Here is a 21,833-nt window from a genome sequence, read left to right on the forward strand (position 1 = left end):
AAAATTAAGTTTTAATTAATTAAAAAGATGCAAAAATTATAAAACAAAATAAATATAGACGTTATAAAGGAGTCATTCATAACTATTTATCACGCAAAATTGTATGAAAAAGTTGACCCGCTTTTCTCGAAGCATTTGTATAGAAATATTCTGAGATAAAGTACATAGAGTTTTTTTTTCACAATATTAATCTAAAAGGCTGTAATTAGATGTAAATATTATAAGTAGATGTATAGACGTTGTTATAAATATTTGACCAAGAAAATAAAAAAAAATAAAACAAGAAAAACGTTCACGCTCACTTTTTTACTTTATCCGAGCAGTAAGTGCTTCATATTATTCTCAATTTCGTGTATAATATAGTATATGTCATATATGTGTAAGTATATTTGTTATTCATATATATTTATTCATTTATATATGTAATTTTAGTATGTATGTATATCAATAATTAGTAGTACCGCATTCGAGTATTCTGACACTTCCCTATGGTTGAGTGGGAGAGAATGCATTAAGTCCGCCATGTACACATATTTGCAATAATGAATAAATAAATAAAATAAAATAGAAATATTATTTTTAACATAAGGAATTAAATTAACAAAAACAACATTTACCACAAATAAATATAGGTATATTTGCTCAAAAATATACAAAATATATCACAAGCAACTTAATATCTAAGAGGTACATTTTTTTATATTTTTTTTTATTCATTTGCTAGAAAAAATAAATAAATAAATGAGTATTAAGTTTAGCCATCGTTCCATATTCGTTCAAATTGGTCCACATGAGGAATCTTCTTAACAAAATGCCTTTGAGACATTTTATGTATTTTTTTTTTACATTTATTAAAAGCAATAGACTATTATTTATTATTTTTACTACTCTTTATGTTTTTCTAAATAATATATAAGTGTGTAGGAAAATAATAACATATAAAATTGCTATAAAGTATATCACAAATAAATACCTACTTATTTATCATGTAATTGTATCAAAACTGTATATGTGTTTTTAAAGTAATTATTAAATATTTTTCAAATACATATTACGATATAGAATTTTCTTTTTACAAATATACAATATATATATTTTATTTTGAAAAAAAATATTAATATAAAACCCGTTTTGACAATTATCTTATAAGTATGTCCATAATATAAATAAAATACCAAAGTACATAGCTTAATATAAATAAAACTATTTTTTTACAATATTTTTTACAACATACACCAAAAAAAAAAGTATTATAAAAAATATACATAAAGAAAAACACAATATATGTCGATTAATAATACCGAATTCGAACCAAGTCCATTGCTATACCATGCCGATCTGTTATTTTCCATCGGGTACTCAGTAATCATCATTAATACGGCCCATCACCAGACCTGGACAGGTCTGACGCGTTATCATCGTAGCCACCGCTGCCCGACGCGTCTGCTGGCTCCACTGAGATCCTGGGCTTGAAACCTCGCTCATCAGCTTCGTATTCCACCACCTAGTAGAGAGATGACTACAATTTAGCCTGACAAATGAATAATCGACCCGACCATAAGACACTTTGCTAATGCCCAATAGTATTTTTTTATACCGCAAAGGCGGTGAACAAGCATACAGCCTGTCTGACAGTAAACGCTTACTAGCCTATGGACGCCTGCGACACTAGGGGTGTCACGTGTGCGTTGTCGATTCTATGGTATAGTATGTAGTAACAATCAAATAGCGATTAAATGATTCAAATTTTCAATTTGTTACTAACTTCATTTAGAGATTGATTCTGTTATAATTTTAACAAAACTTGATTACACTTTTGCCGTGTGCTCCCGGCGTAGTTTGGGTCACTGCTTCTATTCCCATGGGTGTCGTAAGAGGCGACTAAGAGAATTCAATAGGCAGCAGCGTCTCTCTTAAAACAACACCAAAGCACTAAGCACCAAATTGTTAAGCTTTAGTAATGTTTTAAGAGAGATGCCCACGATGGAAAGATGGGTCGGTCTAATGGCCTAGCAAGTACTAGCAGAACCCCCCAATAGGGAGACATTTATTTTCATCTGTGGACAGTCAATGGCTGATATATTTTTTATAAAATTTTATTTAAACCCACTACATAAAGTGCAGAGGACTGGATAGATAAGGAAGTGCTGTTCATACGATCACCACTTTCCATCAGGTGGGTCGTCAACGTCTTACCAATCTAAATATAACCAATATAACATAGTAATGTTAATGTATTATATGTACATTTGTTATGTATTGTGTATTGCCTTAATGTGTTACTATAGTTGTCACATATTTTTCACCACATCTGCCCTTCATACGTTTTCTGTTTTTACCTAATGGTTAGCTGGTAGAGAATGCCATATGGCATTAAGCTCGCCATTTGTACAAAGTTTTATTGGGCTATAAAAAATAAATATAATATAAGAAATTAGTAATTAATAAATTATAATATTTAGCAAACGACTTCCTTGTTACACGGCATAAATTAGGATCTTTACCACGAAGTGCATACTAACGTGAAATCTGTCCATAGTTCCATATACCACAGCTGTAAAATTCTTACCTGTTTGGTGCCATCAGGTAAAACGACGAAGTAACTGCCCTCCGCTCGGTTCTCTTGCCTGCTTTCAGAGTGTCCAAAATCGCTTCCGCTTATGTAGTCATTAACTTTGTACCCGAAATCGTAATTGGCCGGTTCCTGTATAATATATTATAATAATAATGTACTCAAATAAATATATTTATTATTATAATTCGCTTTTTGAAAGGAGTTTTTTAATCGACTTTTTTTTAAACATTTAATGATTTCTACCCGACTTCAAAAAAGGAGATTATATGTTCCACTATATATATAATTTTTTTTGTATGCCCACCGATTTCTCCGCCAATTGTGGATCAATTTTAAAAATTCTTTCACCTATACACAATTACATTATCTGGGACTGACATAGGCTATATATACTCGCTGATAATGTAGATTTCTATAATAAAAAAAAATTAAAATTAAGTAGTTTTTGAAGTTCTATCTATATCTATTTTGAAGTTATATCTACTCGTATATTATATATATAAGTATCTATCTATCATGCGGAGCCGGACGGATCTCTAGTATTCGAAAAAAAGATATATAACAAGCTCATCGAGGTGACATTCATTATTATCACTAAGCATATTACATACATTTACGCGCAAATGATCAACACTTGCCATTTTATTTACTTTTATTTTGTTTATATAACGAAGCTGGCAAACAAGCATACAGCCCGTCTAATAGTAAACGGCCACCGTAGCCCATGGAAGCTGGCAACACTAGAGGTGTCACGTGTGCATTGCCGACCTTGAAGAAAATTTAATATACCCTTTCCAAAAAACCCCATACTGTAGTCTCTAAGGGAAACCGTGACGGGAGCTCATTTCATTGCCTGAGTTTTCACGGGAGAAAATTCCTTTGAAACCGTTTACTGTTGTAATCACTTAATTCCTATTAAATTATTTGAATATATGCTAAAATAAATGTCGTAAAAAATGAATGAAATAAATCTTATCCGGAACATTTTTTTTTAAGCGTACTTAATGTTTTCTTTTTTTTTTTTTGTAAACATATTTTTGCTTCAGAATGCGTGGGGATTTAAAAAATATTTCCAAATAATGACAGAGGACTTGTAGCGTACCTGATTGAGCAATTCGTCAATAGAGTTCCTTGCGTAATTGTACCCCTGGCTGGACAATGAATTGTATTGTTCAGGGACGCCATATTCTTCCGAAGGCATGACATCGCGGGCAGATGGCGCGCCATACTTAGTCGAAGGTGACGACCTGAAATGTGCAACGATGTTTTCACCAACTTAAAAAAAGGTGTTAATTTTAAACACATTTCTTTTCTTATTTTAGAGTTTTAAAAAGGTGATTCCTAAATTGATTGTATTTTTATTCAGTGACTAACTGTTTACCCGCTACTTCGTACGCTTGATTTTAGATGCAAAAAATCACTTATTGAAAGCGTGTTTAGTGCAATGGTTTTTACACGATACCAGAACAAACAGACAAAATACAGACATAAAATTTATAAAAAAATATTGCTTTGAATTTTATCTTTTTAATTTTTTTTTTTTTATGAAATATAAATATTTGCATGCCTACATTGCTAAAGGCAATTAAACAGGTGCCAAACTTAATACTACGTGCTCTTTGAAAATAATGTTAACTTTTTCATGTAAATAAACCCATTTCATTTCACATCAATCATATTAAAAAATTTGAAAATGAAATGCTTGCCCGCGTTATCGGTATACACGGGTACGCTACCCGTACCAATAAATGATAATAGGTGAACATGACATCATATCAATTGGTGCACAGTGACGAATTCACCGGAAATCATCAACTATTATTACAGTATTGCAATGATTTCCCATAGAACATATGGAGGTCGACCTGATAGGGTATATTGCTTGCAATAGGGTATTTAAAAAAAAAATATATTTGTAACTAACCTGGCAGATGCGTACGAAGAGGCGAAAGCGTTGGTGTTCAAATCTGTAGCCCTGCTTGATGGTGCTCCGTACTCCTGGGAAAGTCCTCTTGCACTAGGAGGAAGGTAGGAATCAGAAACACCACGCGCACCAGCGGAAGGAGCGCCATAAGATTGCGAAAGAGACCTAAAGCCTTGGGAATACGAGTTAGCATTCCTCGATTCAGGCACGCCATACTGAGTGGAAAGAGAACGAGAAGATGGGGCTCCGTAAGATTGCGACGGGGTACGAGCACTGCCGAAGGAAGAGAAGCTTCGAGAGACGTGGGAAGATTTAGAGGAAGATCTGGGAGCGCCGTAGCTTTGGGAGATGTCGTTGGCGCGAGCTGATGGGGCACCATATTGCTGAGAGGGAGTGGAGCGAAATTGAGAGTTGCGAGCGTTTGGAGCCCCATAGCTCTGAGATGGAGCACCAAAGCTTTGAGAACCGAAGCTTCTTTGTGATGGTACACCGTATTCTTCTGAGGGAGTGGACCGGAAGTCTGGAGCGCCGTACTGCTGAGATGGAGTTCTAGCAGAGAGACCTGGGGGGCCGTATTCTTGGGAGAGACCACTTCTTAAACTAGGTGCTGCTCCATGGGCGGAGGGGGCGCCATATTCTTGGGAGAGACCTCTGGCTGCGGGCGCTCCGTACTCTTGGGAAATTCCACTCCTTGCATTTGGCAGACCGTACTCTTGTGAAAGACCACTTCTAGCGTTAGGAGCCCCGTATTGTGTCGACGGAGCGTCACGGAAGCTGGGTGCTCCATATTCTTGGGAGATGGCGTTGCGGGACGATCCAAAGCTTCGTGCTGACGGTGCAGAATATCCTTGAGACAGTGACCGTTGTGATCCAAAACCATGGCCGTGATCGTGATGATGATCATGTCCAGATCGTGCCGCAGCGTAGCCATCGCTGGAAAATTGCATTGAAGCTATTAAATTATGTGTTATAGTTATATAATAGTTATATAAATAAGAAACTAAAGAATGGTTGTGGAACTTCTGGTAGTAGTGGTAGTCAATCTTCGAGTGTTGGCAGTCATACGTACTAATGGTAGCGAAATTAAACAAAATAATTCTCATCAAATAACCAGTGATGTGGATATCTGCAAGTTAACACCTAGTTCAGTAAAATATTATTTGTCCAACAGTAAGTAGCTTTTTCCATTAAATTTCCTATGGTCTATTTAATACGAAAGCGATAATGGTTCATACTATGATGTCCATGTGGTGCTGTTATTATATATAATATATATATGGTATTAACTAACTAATAGTTACCATTTTTATCTCGTGGAGCAACAAATTATTTAGCATTCTCGAATTCAGTTATATTGTTTATTCTACAATAATTATAATAAATATGAATTATAATAGATTAATTATACAAAAGGGGCCAAGAGATATGAGCTCCCTGCCAAGATTTTTCCAAGAGACTACAGCATGGGGTTCTTCTAAAAAGAGATGTAAATAAAGAGATTTTTTTCTGGAACGACAACGCGCGCGTAATGCCCCTAGTATTGCAGGTATTTATAGGCTACGGTAAGGGCTTACAATCAGGTGGGCCATATGCTTGCTTGACACCTCAGTGGTATAAAAAAAATATGGACAACAGAGGGACAATAAGGATTAAAGCACAGAGCGTCATATTTTTAAGTTCCTTTGTCCTACGAAAACAATTTATATTTAATTTAAAATAGATTTAAGCATCATTTTTGTCAAATAATGTGAATCTTGATGTTTATTTTTTATGTACACAATTACTTACTTTATATATATATATATATATATATATATATATATATATATATATATATATATATATTTTACTTACCCGACTGGTGGTTCGGCAAGGGCCAGGGATAAACAAAGCAATGTTATAAACACCTGAAAAATAAATTAATTAAAATTAATTAGTAAAGAAAATTTACGAACAAACTTTGTTTCCATTGAACGATGATGCAATAAGTTATAAAAAATAAGTACTAAAATATACATGAAAAAACAAATTACAAGATAAATTAAAATTAATGTAAAAAAAAATCTTTGCCACTGCTGATATTTTATCGTTGTCTTGTTTAAAAAAAAAACAGAGGAAAAGAAACTAGAAAAAAAAAACAGCATTACATGAATATGGCACTCGAGTGTGCCTCGAAAGTTCTTATTAATAAAGGTACAAAAAATCAATTTTAATTGAAACTTAAACTTAATTGAAATTTCAAGTAGATATTTATATAAACATATTATCTATCTATTATACTATAAACTAGCGACCCGCCCCGGCTTCGCACGGGTGCAATGCTGATACTAAATAGTAATGATAATGTAATATCTTCGAAATATTCATTTAAATTACATGCTGTAAATGGACAATGTACTTAATTGGATAAAAATTAAAGCTGTATTGCTTAAAATCACTTTGTAAATAAGTCATTTTTTCCCGTAAAATGTAAAGGATAAAAAATGGTTATTGTGAGATATCCTTAAGAGATAGACCTATATATATATATATATAGACTAACCTTCGCGAACTTTTTTGTTAACCTTTTTCACGTGTACAATACTGTAGTACATTATTTTGATTTATCTCGTAGGGTTCAGCTAGCATTTGCAATGTAAGCGCAAAAAAATGTATTTATTTACGACATCACATTTCTCTAAATTTATCAGTGTTCCTCTACAATATTATGTATGTATTATACATATAAACCTTCCTCTCGAATCACTCTATCTATTTAAAAAAAACCGCTTCAAAATCCGTTGCGTAGTTTTAAAGATTTAAGCATACATAGGGACGGACAGACAGCGACAGCGACTTTGTTTTATACTATGTAGTGATATTAGTTATTAAAACACTATAAACATTACGCCAAATTAATTAAATTTAATCCAAAAACATACCTTCATATTTTATGTTATTGGTACTGAGATCAAAGTTCTGGACGATCTGAAAAAAAAAAAAGATTTTTTTTCTATCGTCAATCTAATCTACAAATTAATTTTAAATATAGAAACAGAATATTCAAAGATACAATACATTTTTATGCATTTTCTTTATCTCAAAAGTTAACCAGGAAAGAATGCTACGAGTATAATGCTATAGTCTTTTGTTAAAAACAATTTTGTTAAATATGAATAATTAAAAATGGGAAACATACTATGCCAATGTATATGAGATATGAAATAATTGGAATTATAAGTTCAAGAATTATCAAATGTATAATTATACTAATGATTAACATATTAAAGTACAACCAAAACTATTTTTTTTTAATTCCATGGGAATTGATTATACCTAAGAGATATTAAGTGATCAATTAGTAAAATAGCTAATAAGAAAAAATATTTATGGACTAAAATTAAAAGTAGTATTCTAAAACTACAAATTTGCGCTACAAATAATTAAAAGAAGTAAAAAAATGCAATATAAAACAACAATTCAATGAGGCATTTATCTAATTATGTATTTAAATAGTAGCAAATAAAATAGTACGCTCATGTATATAATATTTTTCCGTCTTAATTTTAATATTAGGATTGATATTAACAATTCTTAAAAAAAAAATGGCATAAATAAGTTTCAATCTCTAATCTCGTAAGACAGACATAGTAAAAATTTGAAGAAGCCAATGATTTATACAGGTAGAACAGGATTCCTCCTTGTTTCTATAAAGGAGACTTACATTTAACAATATATATATATATTTTTATTATTAATTGTGAATCGATTATTAATCGATAGTTTGATTAAGACCACAAATAATGTAATAACTAAATATATAATTGATAATGTAATGTAATGAAATATTATTGACTATGATATTATCAATTATAATATAGTTTTGATTTAAATCGACTACAAATATCGTGTAATCGACTGTATCGATTATATTGATCAGTCAATCGATATTTAAATTAATCTAGATGAATATTACCGATTATATGATAATCGACGATTAGTGGGCAACATTAAAAAAATGGACGTTTAATGGCTGTACCAATAATGATAGTAGTAATATAATTTTACCAAATTTCCTCCTGTCAATCCCGCCTTGAAATACTTGGATGGTTATCCGATTGAGATGTAAACATTGAATGATACGGTTTCAAAGCTCTTCAACTATTTATACTAAACTAAGGAGTAAGTATAATACAAATCGTGGCGTAGTTACTTGTGAAGTTGTAAAACAAATTGGCCTTATATTCTAGATCTTATTCTATTGGCGTTAGGATTGAGAGTCCATTTTCGGAGATCCTAATGGTGTTAGTAACAGTCTCATTGTGTGGATACGCTTCGTACATGCGTGTGATGACATAGATTAAGATCTTTTTGATTGTTGTCAATCAGTGCATTCGATTTTGCGTGATTCGAAGTTCGACCTAGACTGTAGAACCTATGATAAAAGTTTTATAAAGGTTGACTAGCTCCAATTAAAAAAAAAATGAATATGTAAATTGGTCTCTTTTTCCACATTAAGCTTCTCAATTGGGGCATTGTGAGTATAAGTCGTGACTAGTACAGCCAGTCCAGCCCCGTCCAGAAACACAGAAGCTTCCTGGGACCTTCACAGGCCTCACGGAGCGACCTCACTGTTCTGAGTTCTAAACGTTGAGGGGCCACAGTTTCGCATTCCAGGATTATGTAAACGGCCGTTTCTTCGGTGTTAAAACAGTCTCGACATAGTGGGTTTTTTTTAATAGATGATAATGGTATGGTAACCCCGTCTGCGCTATCGGTATACACTGGCGGGGCACCAGTGAGGGATGACAGATGAAGATGAAAGTAGGTCAGTTAGCCCATCCTGACGAATTAAACTAGAATTAGTCACGATGGTTTCCCGGGGGAACCACGTGGAGGTCGACCTGACTGTTGCTAGTAATAGAGCTATTTGACCCCATTACTAACAACCCCTTTCCCCCCTAATGACGACATAGAGGGTTGTCTATGGCAAGAAAAATAGTATTTAAAGATCCTATCAAAGTACCTAACAGTGCCAAAACGGTAAAGGGTCTGTTAATAATGTGGTCTAGTAACTTTATAGGTAACAGTATGACGTGGGAAAAACTCTGGAAACCATCGTGTTTAATTCTTGATGAATTCACCACGATGGGCCTGACTTGACTTTATCCTCACATATCATCCTTCACTAATATCCCGCCATTGTTCACCGATAGCGTAAGCGAGGTAACCATTTCATTAAAATTTATTAAAAGTAAAACAGTACCAACACACAGCTCTGCACAGTTTGAAACTTTCAGAGCTGTTGTTATTATCACCTTTTCGTTTTTTTAATTTTCATCTCATATTTATATTATGAAAATAGCTTTTTGCCCTCTGCTTTGTACACTTGGATTTAAAAAAAGACCACTTCTGAAGGGCGTACTTAACGCCCACCAGATTTTAGGTTAGACCTTCATGAATACAACTGTGTAAATCGCATCCAATTTGATATAGTAGTTTTTACGTGATACTGGAACAGACATACAGATAGACAGACAGGGAAGATTTCTAAAAATGATTGTTTTGGCATCTATTGCTCTTACCAAGAGCACCACATGTTAATTTTTCTTAAATATATCCATGTATAGACATTGTTTAGTTACAATTTATATTTATTTATATTAGTAATTGGCCGTTTGGTCCCGGCATAGAATAAGCCACCCCTTCCTTTCCCGTAGGTGTCGTAAGAGGCGACTAAGGGAACTTAATAGTCAGAGGATAGGCAGCAGCGTTTCTCTTAAAACATCTCTAAAGATTAACTGCGGTTGCCAATCCTCCAAGCGTGGCAATTACTGGCAAAACCCCCCAAGGGGGAGGCTTATGTTCAACAGTGGACAGTTAAAGGCTGATGTGATGACGATGATGAATATATTATATATATATATATATATATATATATATATATATATATATATATATATATATATATATATATATATATATATATATATTGCATTGAAACTACTCAATGATATTTTGAGCCAGTATCCGCAATTGGATGTATTTGCCTCCAACTTGCTGGAGTTTCGTCGAGTGACCACAGAGTATTTGTGTTCAGACGTTTTTTGTTTGAGTTAAATCTTTTTATATTATTTTTGTGTAATATACCTTTTTATATGTTATTGTACTCATGCTTTCCTGTGTGAGCGTATTGGAAGACTGTAAGGCTCACCCAGTGGATGTAATAAATAAATAAATTAGTAAGATTAGATATCAAGTCCGTTAGTAGAAACCTTTGGCGATCAGATGGTTGGCCTATATTTATCTCCACGTATCTCCATAGGCTATCAGCCTGGTAAAACGATAAATCTCCTAGGTTCCATACCATTTGGCTGTGTCCTTTAAGAAATCTTTTACCTTTAATTAAAGTTTAAACTTTTTCTTTTCACTACCATATTTTTTTTTTATTTCACTAGTATAAATAATAAGATTTGTTTAATGCAACTTAGAATGGCAAACAAGCTGACGGTCTACCTGATGGAAAGTGGTAACCGTCGCCTATAGACATGAGCAGTACCATGGACATAACAAAGTATACTGTTTCGCCCATAATACCCCCCATGCGTTGCCATTCCTAAGGACTCAGGTGTTATTACTCCGTACCCAGTAAATTCACGCCATAACCCACCCTTCAAACCGAAACACAGCCACGCAAACGCAACTGCTTTACGGTTGAAACAAGAATGGGACAGAGGTACCCAAGCAATCTTTTGTACAAAGTCTCCCTCTGGTGGTAGTAGTCTGGTAGTGGTACGGGTAGATAGTATTTTCGAAAATTATATATACTCTAAGCTACTTACTGATAATATAGCTTTCGATAGGTGAAAGAATTTTTAAAATCTGTTGCGTAGTTTTTGAGTTTATCCATTACAAACATATCATCTATCTATCATGAAGAGGTACAAAAATAAAATAAAAAAAAGTACACAACATTATAATTGATACTTGACTATACTTGAATACTTGACTATGCCGACGTCTGTTTTTTGGATGTGACTGAGGAGCTTCTAAACAAGCTGGAACGTTTACAAAACCTAGCTATTAGGTTCATCTTTGGTCTTCGTAAATACGATCACGTGTCTGCCTTTCGCAACCAGTTAAAGTGGCTCCCTATCCGACTTCGACGTGATATGCACATCCTTTCTTTCCTTTATAACATACTCAATAACCCCAATTCTCCATCGTACCTCCGCTCCCGGTTTAAATTATTACCACCACCAGTCCGTCCTAAACGCTCCTGTCAACTGCAATCCAGGATGCTTGAACTTCCTGTTTGTAGGACACACTTTATGGGCAACTCTTTCTCGTATCGAGCTGTCCAGTTATGGAACAAACTCCCTTCCCACATACAAGAGAGTCCCTCTATTACCTCTTTCAAGAAGAGGTTGAAATCACATTTTCTTTCCCTTGAGTAATATTTTTTTTTTGTATTTTTCTAATTGAACTCTCAAATCTTAAAATCATTAAACGAAATTTCTAATGTAAGTAGTATATTAATTTATTTTAACATATACTATATAAGTAGGTAGGTATTGTATATATTTATAGTGTATGTATTTATGTAATATTTTATTATATATTTTAATATTTTATTTAACTGTATATTTGTTTACTTCAGCTGCCCACTAACGAAATGCTTTCTTACTGTACTGGGTTGACTGGAAGAGATCTCTGTCAGAGATAAGTCCACCCTTGCTCACAACATTTATAAATAGATTATTTTATATGTAACTTACAAGTGCAATAAAGAATATATATTATTTTAAAAACTAATTATATTACAGAACGCTCGTGGTACAACACAAATATGTTTACAAAAAAGTTACACTTCTTGCTTTTACTTATTTATTTAAATAATTTTATTGACCAAACAAAATATGGTACAGAAGGTGGACTCAATGCTAGTAGCTTTCTCCGCCACCTTTGGGATGTACAGTGAATCATGAACGTTTTGTAATGAAATCACTAATTCCATTTTTTATTATTTGAATATTAATTAATTAATTTATTCTTTATTGCACCACTTAAAGAATAATACAAATATATAAACAAGCCAAGACAAAATAACACATGGACACAATCAGTCACAGACTGGTATCCAAGATATGGAACAAGAAAGATAGGACGCCAGAAAAAAAGATGGGAGGATGACATAAAAAGAACAGCGGAAAAGTATATATATATATATATATATATATATATATATATATATATATATATATATATATATATATATATATCACTCATTTAAATCTCTGTTAACATTACAAAAGAGTTTTTTTATGGTTAAAGATGATTTTTTATTATGGCAAACAAGCTGACGGCCCACCTGATGGAAAGTGGTAACCGTCGCCTATAGACATGAGCAGTACCATGGACATAACAGAGTATACTGTTTCGCCCATGATATATGGTATAGATTAACGAAAGATAGAGAAAAGTGGAAGGACCTTGAGGAGGCCTATGTCAAAGGACAAATTGAAAAGTCGATTAGAATTGTAATGTTAAATGTTTGTAAAATGTAATACATTCAGCAATAAAGGCTTATTATTATTATTATAAACGAGCAAGCTTATAAAAAAGCACAAAAGGTGATCTTATCACAAATCTCTTCTTTGGGTAGAAGAAAAAAGGAAAAATATGTTAACTAGGCATGTGTAATATATATACCGATCCGATATCTATATATTGGATTCCTCTGTACATTGATGGCGGAAAAAAGGTCATCACACGTTTCGATATCGCCCGTATCGATCGGATATCTGTTTCGAATATGTTAAAAATCAGACGGCCTACCATGAAATATTTTCCGAAATTTCGGATACGAACGAAATAGAAATTTGATGTTAAAATTACATAATACATGCCGTTTAAAATTATTAAAAATATTAAAATATCGTTCCTCTGGACTATTAGGATAGGATTTATGATGAATGAAACGTTAAGCTCCATTTACTGGGTCGATTTAGGTACGAAATTGAGCCCGAAACTTCGGAATTTCATTTCATGGTAGGCCCACTGTTATCCAATATAATTTTTTGGATAACATACTTTCGACATATTCGTTATTGGACCAGTATATAGATTTTGCTATATATTGCCCACCCCTAATAATAACTGAACCAAGGACCTGTTACACATTGTTGTAACTTCACTTGCATCAGTGATGCGGTAAACACGAATATGTTATTGCTCCTAATATTACGAGGTATTCGTGAGTCTACAAATTGAGTTCGGTTGTAAATTTCTCATAGTATTTACCTACATATGTACATAAGCCAGTAAAACTAATACGATGCCCCATCAAACATAGAATACCTGTGTAGAAACGTAACTTACAATTTGTAACGCGAACTTGATCTTATTTTGGGAATTTATGTTCATTTTACATGATGACTATATACATCGTCATCATTATTATTATTCATTTACTTCTATTATTTACATATGTAGGTATACAGAACTTTTTTTTATACAACTTAGAATGGCAAACAAGCTGACGGCCCACCTGATGGAAAGTGGTAACCGTCGCCTATAAACATGAGCAGTACCATGGACATAACAGAGTATACTGTTTCGCCCACGATACACCCCATGCGTTGCCATTCCTGAGGACTCAGGTGTTATTCCCCTGTACCCTGTTGTTTTTATTGTGTCATATATTCAATTTTTTTTTACTGGGTATTATTTAGTTTATTTTTAATTGTACGGTTATTACCCTTGTACATTCTACAGTTTTCTTTCAGCTTCTCAAAGGTTGACTGTAAGAGATCCCTTTATGGGATAAGTCCGCCATTGTATATTAAATCATTTACCAGTGTTTAATCTGAGTTATGTACAATAAAGATTTTACAATACAATACAATTATATTGGTCATTACCAACACCCGTAGACGACCATAAGGAACGATCCTGAACCACCTGCATCCACTGACTTCCTGCTTATATGCCTGTAATACGGAAATTATGTTACTGTATTTACTTAGTTACCCGTATGCAGAAGCTTCAAATTGCTCAGCGAGCTATAGAGAGGAATATGCTCGGAGCTCGGAGTTACAGCTGAAGCGTGACAGAATCCGAAATGAAGATATCGGCAGAAGAACTAAAGTGACGGACATAACCCAAAGGATAAGCAAGCTGAAGTGGCGATAGGCTGGTCATATAGCTCGAAGAACTGACAACCGATGGGGAAGAAAGGTTCTTCTGTGACGATCTCGTACGGGGCCATTGATCTGCTTCACCGTCATCTATCATCCCTCATTGGTGCTCCGCCAGCGTATCTCGTTAGCGCAGGCGGGGTTACCATTCCATTTACACCCGTCAAAAAAAAATGGCCCTATTGTAACTAATTTAACAATAAAATTAATCACAATAGTTTCCTGGAGAAACCACGTGGAGTTCGACTTGATTGGGTATATTGCTAGCAATGGGATTTTTAATTCCCATTTCTATCAATCCCCTCCCCCCCCCCACACACATACACTAGAGACTCGGAATATTTACACTCATATGATTTTTCATGCACGATAACAAAAATTCAAATCGGTTTACAATTGAATGAGATGACAAACATAAAAAATTATAACAGAATTGAGAACCTCCTTTTTTTAAGTCGGTTGATAAAAAAATGACGATCCGAATCTCACAAAATCGTATCGTTAGTTTTCTTTCTTTCAAAATCTAAATATAATCATGCCATGTCTGGACATAATCGATTAAGGGCAAGGTCACACCATACTTGATCACCAGTTGATATACAAACAAAAGTTAATTTTATGTCACGAATTTTAAACAATTGGTCACATTTTGTTATACATATTATTATATATAATTATGTTGTATTTAAACTATATTACTTAGACAGAAGGTTTAATATTCTATAACTTAATATTGGATATTTGATGCTACAAATTGTTACATGTCATCTTAATTCCATTGTTGTAAATGTAAACCTTATGTATCGGACAATAATGTCGATAGTCGATTGTTAGTGCGGTAATCAGAACTCTTTCTGGCAGCATTGTTTAGTATTGAATGCGTGAACATGCAATGTCACTGAACAAAGATGCATTCGAAGAGGACGGTGGTACGATGTCTTGTCAAGCATTGTTTAAGAAATTTAACTGCAGGTTAGTTTACATACTATTTTATTATAATAAATAACTTGATCATTAACAATCTAAAGACCCAAAGGTCTTGTATACTCGTATTGTACATATTATGCATGTATACTTACCAAAAATTATATTTAAAGATAAGTACATTTTCAACCGACTTCAAAAAGAAGGAGGTTGTCAATTCGGTTGTATTTTTTATGTCTCTTACCTCCTAACTCTGTCAATTCTAAACCGGCTCAAAAAATCTTTTTTACCTGAAAGGACATGCTTATAGATTGGTCCCATAAATTTTTTACTAAAATCCTTTCAGTAATTTAGTTTTTAATTAATTTAAATGAGCGGTTTTTTCAGAATTAAAGTTGAATTTTTGTGGCATCTTTAATTATGTTAGACTAAAAAGAAATACCGATTGGAAGTCGTGGCAAAACTAGTTATTTTGATTTAAAAAGCTAATTACTATACAAATTTTAATGAAAGTGCCTAAAGATTAAGTTATAAAGAAAATGATAAGGTACACAAATGGACTTATCCCTTGAAGAGATTTCTTCCACTCAACCCGAAAAAAATCTATAGGGTTTGTGTGTAAAGCGTAATATATAATGCAAATATGATTAATATGAATTTTTGTTTTTGTATGTATATATATAAAACTTGCTTGGAAATGTGAGCATTGTATTGACAATCTTCTTAGAGATAAATCAAAATTCAGGCCGTACTGGCCAGATACATGCGGGCAGCGGCCAGCAAAAGTTGTATGAAAATCCGTGATTTCATACAACTTTTTTCCGCGTGAAATTCCGCGTGAAAAATTATTATTGTTCGTTATTCGTCATTGAACTTAAAAAGTAAAATTGTGTTTTTGTATTCCGCGCATTATTTGAGAAAAGTACTATACAAGCCTTGGCCACAACTAGGCATTGATGGACTCACGTATGTGTGCCTCGGCTACGCCTCGGTCCACATTTGCACGTTCGTCCATCAATGCCTCAGTTGCGGGGGGAAAGGGATTATTAGTAATGGAGACTTAGAATCCCATTGCTAGCAATATACCCAACCAGGTCGACCTCCTCGCGGTTCCCCCTGGAAACTATCATGGTTAATTCCTGATGAATTCATCATGATGGGCTAACTGGCCTGTTTTCATTCTCATCTATCACCCTCCACTGGTGCTCCGCCAGCGTATCCCGTTAGCGCAGGCGGGGTTACCATACCATTTTCACCCATCAAAAAAAAAAAAAAAAAAAAAAAATGCCTCAGTTGCTGGTCGCTGCAGTAATATACTATATACAAAAAAAAATATTAATACAGACCTGGAATCTATATATTACGAGATTTATTTTGTTGCAAATGAGTACTCAATTTCTTTTTTGAAAGCAAATTAAAATATACATATATTTTCTTTTTGTTTGATATAATTCTGATTACCATAAAGTACATTAATATTTTTCAGCTTAAACACTTGTAAATCAAGTTAATTCACATACAGTTAACTGGAGTTTGTGTCACTTGTCGTCATTGTCGCCTAAGGCCGCCTACTAACAACTTTTTTGTATCGAATGAAAGGCTCACACTTGTCCCAAATGATGCCATTTCGTCTAATAGTCACCGGCCACTATAAGAAGAGCTATCATTACGCAAACTCTGTAGGGATCGAGTTTCAAATATAATTGGCCGTTAATTTATTATCATTAACACTTTGCCTTCACCTACATTGACATGCAAGTGTATCAGGATTGATATATCAGTAGCTAGTTCGTAATGGGATGTAATAGTCCCATTGCTAGCAATGTATCCAATCAGGTCGACCTCCACGCTGTTCCCCCCGGCAACCATTGTGATTAAATCTTGCTAAATTCGCCACAACGGGCTAACTAACCTGCATTCATCCTCACCTATCATCTCTCACTTGTACCCCGCCAGTTTATATCGATAGTGCAGGCGGGATTACTATGCCATTTCCATCCAAAAAAAAAGTCTGAAATACTTTCCCAAGAGACTACAGCATGGGGTTCTTCAAAAAGGGGGTAAAGAGGTTTCTTCAGGGTCAGCAACGTGCGCGTAATATCTCTGGTATTGCAGGCGTTCATAGGCTACGGTAACCGCTTACCATCAGGTGGGCCGTATGCTTGTTTACCACCTCAGTGGTATAAAAAAAAATATGATACTAGAAGGTTTTTATAATGAGTCAACTGACATGCCTTCATGCTCACTGGTACGCAACTAAAGTAAATCTACAATAAACTGTAAATTTACCATTACCTTTGGTATCCCAATAGTGAAGGGTAATTAGCTCTCAATATTTAGGAAAACAATATTCCCTAGCATAAATAAAAAACTACAGTATGGCAAGCTATAACTTAGTGTCCACTAATATTATTTTTGAAAATCTTGCACAAAATTTACTACTTTATATATAGTTTTTTTTTTTTTTTTAAGTAAATATTAGGTTTAAAGCTTTTATTAAAACTTATGTACTCTAAAGTTATGTACACTAAACATTAATAGTTGTAGCACTTCAGCTGCCCGCTAACAACATGTTTTCTAACTGCATTGGGTTGACTGGAGATCTCTGTCAGAGATAAGTCCACCCTTGCTCACAATATTTATAAATGCATTCACAATGTAATTTACAAGTGCAATAAAGAATATATATAAAAACACTTATTAAAAATAACTCTATTACATACTAAACGATTACTTGAATGACAAATGTGCACGGTGTTAGTCGATCAACCGTGAAGCAGTTGTGTTTGCATGGCTGTGTTTCGGTTTGAAGGGTGGGATATGGCGTGAATTTACTGGGTACAGAGGAATAACACCCGAGTCCTGAGGAATGGCAACGCATGGGGGGTATCATGGGCGAAACAGTATACTCTGTTATGTCCATGTTACTGCTCATGTCTATAGGCGACGGTTACCACTTTCCATCAGGTGGGCCGTCAGCTTGTTTGCTATTCTAAGTTGTATAAAAAAAAATATGCACGGGCTTTTAACGACCATGCAGTATTAGACATAGTACATTTAAATAAAAACACATAATGTTAACAGAGATTTCAAAGAGTAACTGTGGAGTTTCTTGTGGCCTCTTCTCGACACACAAACCCTGCATTAGATTAAAGAAAAATGACGATTTAAAAGTGCTTGTATGAGTAACAAGTCTGTTTGAATAAAGACGATTTGAATTTGAACAATAATATTAAAAATATTTAGCTAATTATGAATAGATAGATGAATTTATTTAGTTACAACCGTCTGTTTGTCACTGAACATGCAATCTTGACCCTACAGCGATAAGGCGGTCACTCCAAGGGCAAATAAATTACGTACTACATACGTATATACTGTTTGTTTGTTTATTTAGAAAAATATTAAATTTTTATGATGATGATTATGATGGTGATGATGTCTTATAGGTGATGATATCTTATATACTGATCAAACAACGAATATGTTAAAAAGTCTGTTCTCTAAAAATATATTTTGGTGAGTGCGTTGGTAAATCGGTAAAGTTGACCAAAAATATGTATATATTCGTACATATATTATAAGTAAATATATATTGGACATACATATTGGGCTTTTAACATATATCCGACCGATTATATGTTTATCCCTTATTTCAGACACAATGTACATTGTTTTTTTTATTAATAAATGACTAATAATAAGGGCGATATTGAAATGAGTGATAATATAGGAATATCGGAGGGAAAGGGATTGTTAGTAATGGAGACTGAGAATCCCATTGCTAGCAATATACCCAACCAGGTCGACCTCCTCGCGGTTCCCCCTGGAAACTATCATGGTTAATTCCTGATGAATTCATCATGATGGGCTAACTGGCCTGTTTTCATTCTCATCTATCACCCTTCACTGGTGCTCCGCCAGCGTATCCCGTTAGCGCAGGCGGGGTTACCATACCATTTTCACCCATAAAAAAAAATATAGAAATATCTATATATATATTAGTTACAATATATTTATACTGTTCCAATAATAACTATGTTAAAAGTCTGTTATCCAAAAAATAATATTGGATAATAGATTTTTAACGTATTTGAAAATAGATATCCGAGCGATATAGGCGATATCGAATCTATATATTGAGGAACTCAATAATATAGATATCGGATCGGTACCCATATTAACCATGCTTAATGCCTTACTGTTTACTCCTCAACAGAAACATAGGGCTTGTAGAACAGCTTTCTGTTTTGAAAACTTAATAGGCAACTTTCGATACAGTTTTTAATACTACTATGGTTGCTAACAAGCATACGGCCCGTCTAATGGGAAATGGAGGTATCGTAGCCTATGGACGCCTGTAACATCAGGTACATCTTTTCAACAGGTACAAATATGGTGTTCCGTTGCTTATTTAAAACAAATCTGATATTATATTGCATAAGAAATAGTCATAATTATCAAACAGTGCCTCAATTTCATTATAGGTATTACACCACTCGTTTGCTTGGGCACCTTTGTCCCATTTGTGTTTCTACCGTGAAGCAATTGTGTTTGTTAATATTATTTCATTGTTACCTTATTCCCTTTGGCCGCAACAGAATATCAGTGTTTTGCTCTTTTGAGAGCAAAGCAATAAATTAAGTTGTAACCATTCTGTGTTGTTACGAGAATGACACACACACAAAAAAAAAAAAAGTGTTTGGCTTTTATGTATTTTATTTTATGTTTTTATATATTTCTCTTATCACGCTTTTTATGTATATCTATGTCTGTTGTGATTTATGCGCTGTAATGCAAATAAATATATATATATATATATATATATATATATATATATATATATATATATATATATATATATATATATATATATATTTATTTAGAAAGGTAAACAAATAATAAATTGTTTAATGACAAAGTAAAAATAACTTAATTCTACTCCTCTATTAAGTTTCTTTTTAAAAGGCCGACAGCACACCTGCTATGCCACTGCTGTTGCGGGTGATCATAGGCAGCGACGGTAGTCACGGGTGAACCGCATGCTCGTTTACCTCCTGTGTTATATAAAAATGTACTTTATTATTAGCTACCTATCTCTCTCTATCAAACACGCTAACAGTTCCAAATAATAAACAGGTACATAAATCATTTTAATACGTAAATCGTAAAATCAATGGACAAATACTAGTCAATAATTATAACGTAAACAATCATTATCAATACGCAATACGTTTTAAACCTTCAATAAACAGTAACATAATCATTAGTATACGATAACTCTTTTAACCACACAAATGAGTTATAATAAATATATTATTTTGTTCTTATTCATGTATAAATCAAGTAATGGAAAGATTAATTTAAATATAAAAGTAGCTTCTAATGAGAATGACATAAATATAGCATTCTTTGGACACGATAATAAATTGGTTGGTGACGCCGAAGTAAATCTATTCAATATAACGAAAGACAATCTTAATAAAGGACTCAGAGTTGAATTGGGGAAAGTGCCAGACGATGTTTTCCTAACAGATCCCACGCCTTATTATAATCTTTACGAGAAATACGATTGGCCTGAAGTGAAACGTCAAGTGTACGTGAAAAATATTAGTGTTTTGTATGTTACAAACGAAGAAATACTGATAAGTTCGCATGAACATGTCAACAACTCGACAGATACAGTTAAATCTAGCAAAGAAATGATTCGTAATGTAGAAGCTACAATAGCCTCCACGTGGTCTAATGAAGGAATGCCAAAAGATAACATTTTGTACGACATAAATATTGATTTCCGTACAAAACAATACAAATACGAAAACAAATGGAGAGACGATGCTCTTCGGAGTGTTTTTATACCTTTTGGTGTAGCTAAAAAGGGTTATATTGATTTAAAATCGGGAAGAACTATAGTTAAACACCTGAGGGGAAAGAGAACTTACATAGTTTTGGAAGTCGTTTTCTCTGCACAACTTATTGGTAGTGTAATAGCTGATTTCGCTCAATTGTATGGTAAATATCATTTTTGGGCGCCAAGTGTACAAAATATAATGAAAGCTGCAGATCTTAATAATGAAATTGTGACTAAAGAGAGAATTGAAATTAGATGTTACACGGATCCAAAGTTAGAAATTTATGATAAGGAGACAGGGAAAGTTATAAGATTGGATAGAAGATTAAAAATAATTCGTAAAGGGAATAGACTTTATAAAATTATATAAAATGATCCATA

At 33.6% G+C, this 21,833-nt stretch overlaps 2 protein-coding genes across 3 annotated transcripts; one reads left to right on the plus strand and one right to left on the minus strand.

Annotated features, from left to right (window-relative positions):
* Positions 1 to 612: 612 nt before the first annotated feature.
* Positions 613 to 20,294, minus strand: LOC113522120 (pro-resilin-like). 2 transcript variants are annotated; one of them, XM_052892007.1, is made up of 7 exons: positions 20,180 to 20,294; positions 7,421 to 7,466; positions 6,354 to 6,406; positions 4,500 to 5,432; positions 3,678 to 3,822; positions 2,570 to 2,704; positions 613 to 1,504 (listed from the first exon to the last, which is right to left on the minus strand). In XM_052892007.1, exons 2-7 carry the CDS (start codon positions 7,424 to 7,426, stop codon positions 1,373 to 1,375), a joined length of 1,404 nt encoding a protein of 467 aa, XP_052747967.1. In that variant the 5' UTR covers positions 7,427 to 7,466; positions 20,180 to 20,294; the 3' UTR covers positions 613 to 1,372. The 2 variants fall into 2 exon arrangements, with proteins under 2 accessions (XP_052747967.1, XP_052747968.1); XM_052892008.1 differs by lacking the exon at positions 20,180 to 20,294 and adding an exon at positions 8,547 to 8,624.
* Positions 20,295 to 20,841: 547 nt separating this feature from the next.
* Positions 20,842 to 21,833, plus strand: LOC113519122 (uncharacterized). Its single transcript, XM_026904177.3, has one exon. The coding sequence runs from the start codon at positions 20,899 to 20,901 to the stop codon at positions 21,820 to 21,822; it is 924 nt and encodes a 307-aa protein (XP_026759978.3). The 5' UTR covers positions 20,842 to 20,898; the 3' UTR covers positions 21,823 to 21,833.

The sequence above is a fragment of the Galleria mellonella genome, unplaced genomic scaffold, assembly GCF_026898425.1.
Source record: "Galleria mellonella isolate WM207_F2 unplaced genomic scaffold, CSIRO_AGI_GalMel_v1 utg146, whole genome shotgun sequence".
Lineage (NCBI taxonomy): Eukaryota > Metazoa > Arthropoda > Insecta > Lepidoptera > Pyralidae > Galleria > Galleria mellonella.